The sequence below is a fragment of the Phocoena phocoena genome, chromosome 8 (genome assembly GCF_963924675.1).
Source record: "Phocoena phocoena chromosome 8, mPhoPho1.1, whole genome shotgun sequence".
Taxonomy (NCBI): Eukaryota; Metazoa; Chordata; class Mammalia; order Artiodactyla; family Phocoenidae; genus Phocoena; species Phocoena phocoena.
The window spans coordinates 77,651,240-77,666,384 of record NC_089226.1 but is presented as its reverse complement, the minus strand read 5'-3'; the positions used below and the strand labels follow the sequence as shown (position 1 = coordinate 77,666,384).

At 37.2% G+C, this 15,145-nt stretch overlaps 1 protein-coding gene across 2 annotated transcripts in view; it reads right to left on the bottom strand.

The window, feature by feature from the left end:
• The window catches only part of LUZP2 (leucine zipper protein 2), a 446,285-nt gene that overhangs the window by 102,886 nt on the left and 328,254 nt on the right, over window positions 1-15,145 (bottom strand). For both annotated transcript variants that reach the window (XM_065882614.1, XM_065882615.1), the window contains one exon: window positions 4,669-4,731. In XM_065882614.1, the coding sequence (XP_065738686.1) occupies window positions 4,669-4,731 (63 nt within the window). The remainder of the gene's footprint in view (window positions 1-4,668; window positions 4,732-15,145) is intronic.

The following is a 15,145-nucleotide window of genomic DNA, read 5'->3' as shown; positions in this document are numbered from 1 at the left end:
AAAAATAAAAGGCTGATTTTATAGGAACAAAGAATTGAATGGTGGCTGCAAGGAGCAGAGAGGAGGGAAATGATGTGATGGATGTCAAAGTGTACAAATTTGCATTTATAAGAAGAATAAGTTCTGAGGATCAAATGTATAGCATGGTGACTGTGGTTAATAACGGGGTATTTATCATTCAAAATTGCTGAGAGTAGATCTAAATCTTTCTCACTATACACACAAATAGTTAACTATGTGAGGTGAGGGATGTGTTCATTATTTTGATCTTGGTAATCATTCCACAATGTATTTGTACATCAAAACGTCATGCTGTACATTTTAAATATGTATGATTATATTTGTCGGTTATTCCTCATTCAAGTTAAAAAATCCAAACTCCAAAAATAATGTCTATCAGGTTTCAATAACATTAAAATTTTTCAATAATTTTAGTGAATTACTTTATAGTTACATACACATTCAATAAAAAACTACACTTTGAGATAAAAATAAAAACACATTTTTCATCAGAGCATAAATTAGAATCATCATACACACACTTTTTTAACTTTTTATTTTATATTGGAGTATAGTTGATTAAAAATGGTGTGCTAGTTTCAGGTGTACAGCAAAGTGATACAGTTATACATATACGTGGATCTATTCTTTTTCAAGTTCTTTTCCCATTTAGGTTGTTACATAATATTGAGCAGCATTCCCTGTGCTATACAGTAGGTCCTTGTTGGTTATGCATTTTTAAATACAGCAGTGTGTACAGGTCAATCTCAAACTCCCTAACTATCTCTCCCCTGCCACCCTTGCCCCTGGTAATCATACCTTTGTTCTCTAAGTCTATGAGTCTGTTTCTGTTTTGTAAATAAGTTCATTTGTATCACTTTTTTTAGAGTCCACATATAAGTGATAACATACAATATTTGTCTTTCTCTATCTGACTTACTTCACTCAGTATGACAATCTCTAGGTCCATCCATGTTGCTGCAAATGGCATTATTTCATTCTTTTTAATGGCTGAGTAATATTCCATTGTATATATGTGCCACATCTTGTCTATCCACATATATTCATAAGGAAAAAATTCACTTTTGGCACACATATCATAAAACTACACTTTTAAATTTTTATGAAGAAATTATAACTAAAGGATACTTTTATGTTTTAAAAAAGCAGAATATGTATAATATATAATCTATATTAACATACATATGTTAATCACAAAGCAGATTATGCCTAATACAAAAGGAACTAAACAGAAATGCAAAATATTTCAAAATATTGAGTGTGCTCCAAGTGATGGGATTTTAAGTGTTTTTTTTTTTTTGGCCTTATACATTTAGACATGTTTTGAAATTGTTCTATACTGAAAAAATAATTCTTCTGAAATTAAAAAAATAAGTATATGTAAAAGTAAAATAGAGGAGCAAAATGGAGGGTAGGTATTTCAGAGAATATCAACTCCAAACTGAATCAAGGAAGATAAAAAGTAACTCAAGTCCTGGGCAAATAACAATCCACAGGACCTCAATTCTTTCCTTAGTACAGAATGTTTACTGCTGCTGGCAGCCTTCCCTAATCAAAAGCCAGCTCTCAAACATTAATAAGGACACTGAATTTGTCAGTATGTCTTGCAATTGTCAGCACATGCCATTACTTTTAAGATAAATTCACGTGCTTTAGCGGCAGGCATTGCTCCTTCAAAGATTATCTTCACTAAAAACCATCAAATCTATTCAAAACTGAATAGATTCTCAGGAAACTACTTTCAGGGAAATAAAATATTTTGCTACTTATCTCAGGATTCAGCAAGTTATTGCCAAAAATATTTGTGGACTCATTTTAATAGATGCATGGATGGATTCCTGTGGTCACAGACATTAGCTTCTACTCTCTACTGCCCTGACCTATCTATTTATGTATCCATGTACATACATATGTATGTATGTATGTATTCATTCATTTATTTAACATGTTTATACAGTACCTAAAATGTGCACTGTTGATATAAAACTAAGCAAATGAGATGATATAAATGTAAGTTGTCATCAAGATGAGTGGATGAGTACATTACAGCAGAAATTTTTGGTTGCCTCTCCATTAACAATTAGATTTCTTTAGTTCTAAAAAGAAGCAACCTTTTACAGTAGAAGCTGAAAACACTAAAGTCTCACTTTTGCATAGGGTCATGCCCAAGTTTGGGGAGACTTCTCAAAAAATGTTCCTCCTTTACAAAAATTATGACAGTCAAGGACAAGCGTCTCCCCCCGCACCCTTTTCTTTGACTTTGTACACAGGTATATAGCTCTTTAGACACCATCACTATATAATGAGGAATCAAAGCTTAGAACAAGTCAGTTATGTGAGGATCATGATATGAAAAAGTCTGAAACACAAACAAACAAAAAACTCTGGGTCCTTGTTGACATTGTTTAGCTACTGAATAAGTTAATTTAACTACTAAAATTGCCATGCTTCTAGATCTCATGTTATTGGAGTTAATAAAAATTAAACAGTGTTTTGGGGAGAGAATATGGGAAGACATCCTAATTTGTGCAACTTCATGGTCTATTCATACACAATTCACTTGATTTCATATAAAAGTGCTCTTCTCAAAGTGGCCTAAAATAACAAGGCTTACAAATAATGTCTCATTTTTTCAAATAATACAGATATGCAACAAATCTTGATTTTGGTAATTTCTGAAAGTTGATAAATTACTAATCTATATTTAACAACTGTCATATTACAAAGAAGTAAATCATGGAAAATTATTGGATCTCATTCTTTTCTCCCAACTTTTCTTTCTATAACTCTTCAATTTGAGAAATGAAATTCAAAAAATTTAAAAAGCTTCATATGATCTTCTGTCTTTACATAAATCTCCCAGCCTAATACCTAAAAGTTATCAGCTCTAGGGAGCTTGGAATTCTCTTATTATATTCCTGATCTTATTAAGTTAACCAAATCAGAGAACTAGACATTTCTTTGCAAATATGAACACACACACACACACACACACACACACACACTAGGTTTTTTTGGTTTTTTTTTTTTTTGCCAATTTCAATTATTTGTTATTGGTGACTGCAAAAAGCTAAGGCCAAACTGAATGTAAAAGTTAAGATACCCTGAGCTTAAGAGTCTCAGTATGAAAGATTGAAGGTACACAGGCAAATATCTTGGATTTTATACTTTTATCTTATCTATTTATCACATGCAATGAGCAGTGCTGAGAGTCAGTAAGCATTAATGAGAATAAATTCAAAGTTTTCTTGGTGTGCTGGAGAATATCTTGTTATAGATGAGATTAAAGGAATGGCAGGAAGCATATTTATGAAAGACTAAATGGCAAAATGTACCCAGATTCATGACTTGCATGGAATAAGGATTTAATAGATATTGGTTTACATAACAGGAACACCTTCCCATGATTCTAAGCCAAAAATAAATGTGTCAGAGAAGAGTGAGAAGTCATTTCTTACTGTTTTAATCAGAAAAATTAAAGGATTTTCCAACCATTAGATAACACGAAGAATTTTCTGTACTTTAAACCTGATATTCATAGATTGGGATGATCACTGTAGTGAACACATTTTTGAAAAATAGATATTACGCACAAAGTAATTTGCACTTATTTATTAAACAAATTATTATTCCTACTACTAAGAGCCTAATACTCTATCACTCTACTGCATTTGGGAATGCAGATGGCACAATTAAAGGCACCTGCTTCTATCTCCTCTGTTCAACGGAGATAAAAGGAAATATCTCTATTAGTTTCTTCTTGCTACTATAACAAACTACCATGAACTAAGTGGCTTAAACAACAGCACAATTTATTCTCTTTTTGTTCTGAAAGTCAGAAGTTTGAAATGAATTTTATGGAGCAAAATCAAGGTGTTGAAAGGGCTGTTTTTTCTGGAGGCTATAGGGGAAAAATCCTTTACATTGTCTTTCCGCCCCCAGCTTCCGTGGTTACATAATCTTCTTTTTACTTAGGCAGTCCTGTCTTACTCCTATTAAAAACTTGTGCGATTATACTAGATAACTTGGGATAATCTTCCCACGTTAAGATCCTTAACTGAATCACCTCTGTAAATTCTCCTTTGCCATAAAATATAACATTCACGGGTTCCAGGGATTAGCAAGTGGATATATTTGGGAGGCCATTAGTCAGTCAACCATAACCATAGTCTGTGATAGATGTCTACCTATACATAGGCATTGATCTTATCAAGTATCAATCACCAAAATCAATCAACCATGATTAAACATGAAGACTATAATAAGATTTATATAGGCATCTCTGGAAGTCAAGAATGTAAGTCACCAGTGGACCTCATCTGTGGAAACTTGTTCAGTATATGCTCTCCTTAATGTAAATATTCTGAAAGACATGCCTCAATGTTGAATTAAAGTAATTGAAGCTTACAAAGGGACTTTAAACACTTTGGAATGAAGCCTGCCTTTGATTAAGAATGTACCTAGGAAACCATAACTGTATTTATCGCCACTAACTAAGTAGGCAATAAAATGAAAAAACCTTCAATTCAGTCAAATAAAACTTTAATTCTTGTGAAAATCTGGAAATTAAATTTAAGCTAAATGATATTTTAGATAGTTTAGGTATTGAGCTAGCCAGTTGGAGGGGGTAGGGAGGAAGATGCTTACCTTAAATAATAAATCCTTCTTCCCATAACGAAGCTCCTTCAGCTGGGCTTGGATTTTTTTTGACTGTTAAAAAAAAAAAAAAAATGGATTAGTGACTTAATTTCATTTATATTTTCTAACTTGAAGATTAAAATTCTTTTAAACTGCATAAGAATGAATTTTGCAGCCAAAGTAAAAAGAGCTCAACTAGTTTGGAAATGGTTTAGTCATTTTGGGAAACTGTTTGGCAGCTTCTTATAAATATAAATTATACAGAAATTCTTTCTAGGTATCTGCCTAAGAGAAATTATAATATATACATAAATGTTTACAGTATATTTATTCATAATAGTCAAGAGCTGGAAATATCCCACATGTCCATTAACTGATGAATAGTAAACAAATTATGGTACATCCATGAAATGAAATACCAAAATACGGTTAGGCATTTCTTAAAATAAATTAAGTCTGAAATGTAACAATATAGATGTATTTCAAATGTATTAGAGCATGTGAAAGAATCCAGTCACAAAAAGCTATATTTTGTATAATACCATATATATGATATTATAGAAAAGACAAAAGACTAGGGACATAAATCAGGTTGGTAGTTGACGTGGACTGGGGGTTGGTGGTAGAGATTATAAAATATCAAGTGGGAACTTTGTAGGTGATGAAAATATCCTCTATCCTGAATACTGATCAAACCCATTAAAGTATATATGATGAATTCTATGTAAATTACATCTCAGTAAAATTCTATGTAAATTATATCTCAATAAAATTTAATTTTAAAAGTTGCTGGCCATAACAGTTACATGTAAAAAATGAAACTGAACATTCTCTAGCACCATATACAAAAGTAAACTCAAGATGGATTGAAGACATAAATGTAAGATTGGATACTATAAAACTCCTAGAGCAAAACATAGGCAGGACATAAATTATTGTAATAATTTTTTGGATCCATCTCCTAAAGCAAAGGTAACAAAAGCAGAAAAAAACAAATGAGACCTAATTAAACTTAAAAGCTTTTGCACAGCAAAGGAAACCAACCACAAAACGATAAGACAACCTATTGAATGGGAGAAGATATTTGTGAATGATATGACTGATAAGGGGTTAATATCCAACATATACAAATAGCTCATACAACTCAACATCAAACAACAAAAACAACAACCTTGTTAAAAAATGGGCAGAAGACTAATGAGAACCTACTGTACAGCACAGGGAACTCTACTCAATGCCGTGTGGTGACCTAATGGGAAGGAAATCTAAAAAAGCAGGGGTAGGTGTATAACTGATTCACTTTGCTGTAGAGCAGAAAATAACACAACATTGTAAAGCAACTATACTCCAATAAAAAGTTTTTAAATAAAGGGCAGAAGAACTGAATAGACCCTTTTCCAAAGAGGAAATGCAGATGGCCAACAGGCACGTGAAAAGATGCTCAACACTGCTAATCATCAAGGACATGCAAATCAAAACCAGAAAGAGATATCACCTCACACCTGTCTGAATGGCCATCATCAAAAAGTCTACAAATAACAAATGTTGGCAAGGATGTGGAGAAAAGAGAACCCTAGTATACTGTTGCTGGTATTTTAAGTTGGTGCAGCTACTATGGAAAACAATGTGGCGCTTACTCAAACAACTAAAAATAGAACTACCATATGACCCAGAAATCTCACTGTTGGGTATATATTTGAAGAAAATAAAAACACTAATTCAAAAAGATATATGTACTCCAATGTTCATAGCAGCATTACTTCAATAGCCAAGATATGGAAGCAACTTAAGTGTCCATCAACAGATGAATGGATAAAAAGAATGTGGTGTAAATATATACAATGAAACATTCGGCCATAAAAAAGAATTAAATTTTGCCATTTGCAATATGGTGGATGGACCTAGAGGGTATTATGCTTAGTGAAATAAGTCAGACAGAGAAAGACAAATACTCTATGTTATCACATATGTGGAATCTAAAAACAAAACAAATCTAAAGAAAAAACAGAAACAGACTCACAGATATAGAGAACAAACTAGCAGTTACCAATGGGGAGGAGGAGGTAGGGAAGGGCAAGACAGGTGTATGGGATTAAGAGTTACCAAATACCATGCATAAAATAAATAAGCAAAAAGGATATATTGTACAGAACAGGCAAATATAGCCATTATTTTGTAATAATTTTAAATGAAGTATAATCTATAAAAATATTGAATCCCTATGTTGCACACTTGAAACTAATATAATATTGGAAATCAACTATACCTCAATAAAAAACAAAAGAGGAGAGTAGGATAAATCAAGTACACCTTCAGTTTAGATGTAGGGTTTAATACAGTATTAATTTCTTGGCTATTTTTTGAACTTAGCTTTAAAAACATGTATCCTGTAATAAAATGGTTGCCAGACTTTAATGTGCACAAGAATCACCTGGAGGGCTTCTTTTTTGGATCAGCAGCCATGGCTCACCAGCCTAGCCACTCTGCGGCACGTGGGATCTTCCCGGACCGGTGTCCCCTGCACTGGCAGGCGGACTCTCAACCACTGCGCCACTAGGGAAGCCCCTGAAAGGCTTCCTAAAACACAGAATAAGTCAGTGAAACTATTCTATACGATACTGTAAGGGCGGTTATATGTTATACGTTTGTCAAACTCTATAGAATGTAAACAACTAAGAATGAAACCTAAACTCAACTAGGGACTCTGGGTGATGATGATGTGTCAGTCAATGCAGTTTCATCGATTATAGCAGATTTACTGCTCTGGTGGAGGATGCTGCTAATGGGGGGCTGTGTGGAGGCAGGGAGTACCTGGGAGCTCTCCGAACTTTCAGCTCAATTTTGCTGTGAACCTAAAGCTTCTCTAAAAACAGAAAATCTATTTAAAAAACAAAAAATAGAGGAGGAGCTTCAAGATGGCGGAAGAGTAAGACACGGAGATCACCTTCTTCCCCACAAATACATCAGAAATACATCTACATATGGAACTGATCCTATAAAACACCTACTGAACGCTGGCTGAAGACCTCAGACCTCTCAAAAGGCAAGAAACTCCCCATGTACCTGAGGAGGGCAAAACAAAAATGAAAAAACACAGACAAAAGAATAGAGACGGGACCTGCACCAGTGGGAGGGAGCTGTGAAGGAGGAAAGGTTTCCACACACTAGGAAGCCCCTTCATGGACGGAGACTGCGGGTGGCGGGGTGGGGGGGAAGCTTCGGAGCCACGGAGGAGAGCACAGCAACAGGGGTGCGGAGGGCAAAGCAGACAGATTCCCGGACAGAGGATCAGTGCTGACCAGCACTCACCAGCCCGAGAGGCTTGTCTGCTCACACACAGGGACACACGGGGGCTGGGAGCTGAGGCTTGGGCTTCAGTCGGATCCCAGGGAGAGGATTGGGGTTGGTGGCGTGAACACAGCCTGAAGGGGTTAGTGCGCCATGGCTAGCCGGGAGTGTGCCCGAGAAAAGGTCTGGACCTACTGAAGAGGCAAGAGACTTTTTCTTCCCTCTTTGTTTCCTGATGCGCGAGGAGAGGGGATTAAGACTGCTGCTTAAAGGAGCTCCAGAGACGGGCGTGAGCTGCGGCAAACAGCATGGACCCCAGAGATAGGCATGAGACGCTAAGGCTGCTGCTGCCGCCACCAAGAAGCCTGTGTGTGAGCACAGGTCACTATCCACACGTCCCCTCCCAGGAGCCTGTGCAGCCCGCCACTGCCAGGGTCACGTGATCCAGGGACAACGTCCCAGGAGAACGCACGGCGCGCCTCAGGCCGGTGCAACGTCACGCTGGCCACTGCCACCGCAGGCTCGCCACGCATCCGCACCCCTCCCTCTTCCCGGCCTGAGTGAGCCAGAGACCCCGAATCAGCTGCTCCTTTTTAACCCCGTCCTGTCTAAGCAAAGAACACACGCCCTCAGGCGACCTACATGCAGAGGTGGGTCCAAATCCAAAGCTGAACCCGGGGAGCTGTGTGAACAAAGAAGAGAAAGGGAAATTTCTCCCAGCAGCCTCAGGAGCAGCAGATTAAATCTCCACAATCAACTTGATGTAACCTGCATTTGTGGAATACCTGAATAGACAACAAATTATCCCAAATTGAGGAGGTGGACTTTGGGAGCAACTATATATATATATATATATATATATATTTTTTTTTTTTTTTCCCTTTTTCTCTTTTTGGGCGTGTGTATGTGTAGGCTTCTGTTTCTGATTTTGTCTGTATAACTTCACTTTTACCATTTTTCCTAGGGTTCTGTCTGTCTGGTTTTATTTTCGTAGTTTTCTTTTTTTTCTTTTTTCTTTTTTTTTTTTGCAGTACACAGGCTTTTGTGGAGCACAGGCTCCGGACGGGCAGGCTTAGCCGCCATGGCTCACAGGCCTAGCCACTCCACAGCATGTGGGATCATCCCAGACTGGGGCACAAACCTGTGTCCCCTGCATCAGCAGGCGGACTCCCAACCACTGTGCCACCAGGGAAGCCCCTTTCTTTTTTAGTATAGATTTTAGTACTTGTTATCATCGGTGGATTTGTTTTTTGGTTTGGTTGCTCTCTTCTTTCTTTCATTCTTTTTTTTTATTACTTAAAAAACATTTTTTTAATAATTAGTTTTTACTTTAATAACTTTATTTTATTTTATCTTCTTCTTTCTTTCTTTCTTTTTTTTTCCCCTTTTATTCTGAGCCATGTGGATGACTGGCTCTTGGTGCTCCAGCCAGGCATAAGGGCTGTGCCTCGGAGGTGGGAGAGCTAAGTTCAGGACACTGGTCCACAAGAGACATCCCAGCTCCATGTAATATCAAACAGTGAAAATTTCCCCGAGATCTCCATCTCGATGCCAAGACCCAGCTCCAATCAATGACAAGCAAGCTACAGTGCTGGACACCCTATGCCAAACAACTAGCAAGACAGGAATACAACCCCATCCACTAGCAGAGAGGCTGCCTAAAATCATAATAAGGCCACAGACACCCCAAAACACACTACCAGACGTGGACATGCCCACCAGAAAGACAAGATCCAGCCTCATCCACCAGAACACAGGCACTAGTCCCCTCCACCAGAAAGCCTACACAACCCACTTAACCAACCTTAGCCACTGGGGACAGACACCAAAAACAACAGGAACTACGAACCTGCACCCAGCGAAAAGAAGACCCCCAAAACTGTAAGTTAATTAAAATGAGAAGACAGAGAAATACACAGCAGATGAAGGAGCAAGGCAAAAACCCACGAGACCCAACAAATGAAGAGGAAATAGGCAGTCTACCCGAAAAAGAATTCAGAATAATGATAGTAAAGATGATCCAAAATCTTGGAAATAGAATTGAGAAAATACAAGAAACGTTTAACAAGGATCTAGACGAACTAAAGAGCAAACAAACAATGATGAACAGCACAATAAATGAAATTTAAAATTCTCTAGAAGGGATTAAAAGCAGAATAACTGAGGAAGAAGAATGGATGAGTGACCTTGAAGATAAAATAGTGGGAAAAACTAGCACAGAGCAGAGTAAAGAATAAAAGAATGAAAAGAATTGAGGACAGTCTCAGAGACACCTTGGAAAACATTATACACGTGAACATTCAAATTATAGGGGTCCCAGAAGAGGAAGAGAAAGAGAAAGGGACTGAGAAAATATTGAAAAGATTATAGTGGAAAACTTCCATAATATGGGAAAGGAAATAGCTAATCAGTCCAGGAAGCACAGGGAGTCCCATTAAGGATAAATACAAGGAGAAACACGCCAAGACACATATTAATCAAACTATCAAAAATTAAATACAGAGAAAAAGTATTAAAAACAGCAAGAAAAAAACAACAAACACACAAAGGAATCCCCATAAGGTTAACAGCTGAATTTTCAGCAGAAACTCTACAAGGCAAAAGGGAGTGACAGGACATATTTAAAGGGATGAAGGAGAAAAATCTACAACCAAGATTAACCTAACCAGCAAAGATCTCATTCAGACTTGATGGAGAAATTAAAAACTTTACAGACAAGCAAAAGCTAAGAGAATTCAGCACCACCAAACCACCTTTACAACAAATGCTAAAGGAACTTCTCTAGGCAGGAAACACAAGACAAGGAAAAGACCTACAATAACAAACCCAGAACAATTAAGAAAATGATAATAGGAACATACATATCGATAATTACATTAAATGTAAAGGGATTAAATGCTCCAAACAAAAGACATAGACTGGCTGAATGGATACAAAAACAAAACCCATATATATGCTGTCTACAAGAGACCCACTTCAGACCTGAGGACACATACAGACTGAAAGTGAGGGATGGAAAAAGATATTCCATGCAAATGGAAATCAAAAGAAAGCTGGAGTAGCAATTCTCATATCAGACAAAATAGACTTTAAAGACTACTACAAGAGACAAAGAAGGACACTACATAATGATCAAGAGATCAATCCAAGAAGAAGATATAACAATTGTAAATATTTATGCACCCAACATAGGAGCACCTCAATACATAAGGCAAATACTAACAGCCATAAAAGCATAAATCGACAGTAACACATTCACAGTAGGGGACTTAAACACCCCACTTTCACCAATGGGCAGATCATCCAAAATGAAAGTAAATAAGGAAACACAAGCTTTAAATGATACATTAAACAAGATGGACTTAATTGATATTTGTAGGACATTCCATCCAAAAACAACAGAATACACATTTTTCTCAAGTGCTCATGCAACATTCTCCAGGATAGATCATATCTTGGGTCACAAAACAAGCCTTGGTAAATTTAAGAAAATTGAAATTGTATCAAGTATCTTTTCCGACCACAATGCTATGAGACTAGATATCAATTACAGGAAAAGATCTGTAAAAAATATAAACACATGGAGGCTGAATCATACGTTACTAAATAACCAAGAGATCAGTGAAGAAATCAAAGATGCAATCAAAAAATACTTAGAAACCAATGAAAATGAAAACACGACAACCCAAAACCTATGGGATGCAGCAAAAGCAGTTCTAAGAGGGAAGTTTATAGCAATACAATCCTACCTTAAGAAACAAGAAACATCTCAAATAAACAACCTAACCTTACACCTAAAGGAATTAGAGAAAGAGGAACAAGAAAACCCCAAAGCTAGCAGAAGGAAAGAAATCATAAAGATCAGATCAGAAATAAATGAAAAAGAAATGAAGGAAACAATAGCAAAGATGAATAAAACTAAAAGCTGGTTCTTTGAGAAGAGAAACAAAATTGATAAACCATTAGCCAGACTCATCAAAAAAAAAAGGGAGAAAATTCAAATCAATGGAATTAGAAATGAAAAAGGAGAAGGAACAACTGACACTGCAGAAATAAAAAGGATCATGAGAGATTACTACAAGCAACTATATGCCAATAAAAAGGACAACCTGGAAGACTTGAACAAATTCTTTCAAATGCACAACCTTCCAAGACTGAACAAGGAAGTAATAGGAAATATGAACAGACAAATCACAGGAACTGAAATTGAAACTGTGATTAAAAATCTTCCAACAAACAAAAGCCCAGGACCAGATGGCTTCACAGGCAAATTCTATCAAACATTTAGAGAAGAGCTAACACCTATCCTTCTCAAACTCTTCCAAAATACAGCAGAGGGTGGAACACTCCCAAACTCATTCTAGGAGGCCACCATCACCCTGATACCAAAACCAGACAAAGATGCCACAAAGAAAGAAAACTACAGGCCAATATCACTGATCAACATAGATGCAAAAATCCTCAACAAAATCCTAACAAACAGAATCCAACAGCAGATTAAAAGGATCATACACCATGGTCAAGTGGGTTTTATTCCAGGAATGCAAGGATTCTTCAATATATGCAAATCAATCAATGTGACACACCATATTAAAAAGTTGAAGTAGAAAAACCATATGATCATCTCAGTAGATGCAGAGAAAGCTTTAACAGAATTCAACATCCATTTATGATAAAAACTCTCCAGAAAGTAGGCATAGAGGGAACTTTCCTCAACATAATAAAGGCAATAAATGACAAACCCACAGCCAACATCACACTCAATGGTGAAAAACTGAAACCATTTCCAGTAAGATCAGGAACAAGAGAAGGTTGCCCACTCTCACCACTATTATTCAACATACTTTTGGAATTTTATACCACAGCAGTCAGAGAAGAAAAAGAAATAAAAGGAATCCAAAGCAGAAAAGAAGAAGTAATGCTGTCACTGTTTGCAGATGACATGATACTATACATAGAGAATCCTAAAGATGCTACCAGAAAACTACTAGAGCTAATCAATGAAATTGGTAAAGTAGCAGAATACAAAATTAATGCACAGAAATCTCTGGCATTCCTATACACTAATGATGAAAAATCTGAAAGTGAAATTAAGAAAACACTCCCATTTACCATTGCAACAAAAAGAATAAAATATCTAGGAATAAACCTACCTAAGGAGACAAAAGACCTGTATGCAGAAAATTATAAGACACTGATGAAATAAATTAAAGATGATACAAATTGATGGAGAGATGTACCAATGTCTTGGATTGGAAGAATCAACATTGTGAAAATGACTATACTACCCAAAGCAACCTACAGGTTCAATGCAATCCCTATCAAACTACCACTGGCATTTTTCACAGAACTAGAACAAAAAATTTCGCAATTTGTATGGAAACACAAAAGACCCGTAATAGCGAAAGCAATCTTGAGAACAAAAAACGGAGCTGGAGGAATCAGGCTCCCTGACTTTAGAGTTTACTACAAAGCTACAGTAATCAACACAGTATGGTACTGGCATAAAACAGAAAGACAGATCAATGGAACAGGAGAGAAAGCCCAGAGATAAATGCAGGCCCATATGGTCATCTTATCTTTGATAAAGGAGGCAGGAATATGCAGTGGAGAAAAGACCGCCTCTTCAGTAAATGGTGCTGGGAAAACTGGACAGCTAAATGTGAAAGAATGAAATTAGAACACTCCCTAACACCATACACAAAAATAAACTGAAAATGGATTAGAGAGCTAAATGTAAGGCCAGACACTATCAAACTCTTAGAGGAAAACATAGGAAGAACACTCTATGACATAAATCACAGCAAGATCCTATTTGACCCACCTCCTATAGAAATGGAAATAAAAACAAAAATAAACATATGGGACCTAATGAAACTTCAAAGCTTTTGCACCGCAAAGGAAAGCACAAACCATAAACAAGATGAAAAGATAACCCTCAGGGGCTTCCCTGGTGGCGCAGTGGTTGAGAGTCCGCCTGCCGATGTGGGGGACACGGGTTCGCGCCCCGGTCCGGGAAGATCCCACATGTCGCGGAGCGGCTGCGCCCGTGAGCCATGGCCGCTGAGCCTGCGTGTCCGGAGCCTGTGCTCCGCAACGGGAGAGGCCACAACAGTGAGGCCCGCGTACCGCTAAATAAATAAATAAATAAATAAATAAAAGGGGGAAAAGGATTCATTGGCCGTGCATCTATAAAAAAAAAAAAAAAAGACAACCCTCAGAATGGGAGAAAATATTTGCAAATGAAGCAACTGACAAAGGTTTAACCTCCAAAATTTACAAGTGGCACAGGCAGCTCAATATCAAAATAGGAAACAACCCAAGCCAAAAATGGACAGAAGACCTAAATACACATTTCTCCAAAGAAGATATACAGACTGCCAACAAACACATGAAAGAATGCTCAAGATCATTAATCATTAGAGAAATGCAAATCAAAACTACAATGAGATATCACCTCACACCAGTCAGAATGGCCATCATCAAAAAATCTAGAAACAATAAATGCTGGAGAGCGTGTGGAGAAAAGGGAACCCTCTTGCACTGTTGGTGGGAATGTAGATTGACAAAGCCACTATGGAGAACAGTATGGAGGTTCCTTAAAAAACTACAAATAGAACTACCATATGACCCAGCAATCCCACTACTGGGCATATACCCTGAGAAAACCAAAATTCAAAAAGAGTCATGTACCAAAATGTTCATTGTAGCTCTGTTTACAATAGCCAGGACATGGAAGCAATCTAGGTGTCCATTGGCAGATGAATGGATAAAGAAGAGGTGGCACATATATACGATGGAATATTACTCAGCCATAAAAAGAAACGAAATTGAGTTATTTGTGGTGAGGTGGATGGACCTAGAGTGTGTCATACAGAGTGAAGTAAGTCAGAAAGAGAAAAACAAATACCGTGTGCTAACACATATATAGAATCTAAAAAAAAAAAAAAAAAAAAAAAAGGTCACGAAGAACCTAGGGGCAGGACAGCAATAAAGACGCAGACACAGAGAATGGACTTGAGGACACGGGGAGGGGGAAGGGTAAGCTGGGACTGAGTGAGAGAGTGGCATGGACATATTATACACTACCAAATGTAAAATAGATAGCTAGTGGGAAGCAGCCGCATAGCACAGGGAGACCAGCTCGGTGCTTTGTGACCACCTAGAGGGGTGGGATAGGGAGGGTAGGAGGGAGGGA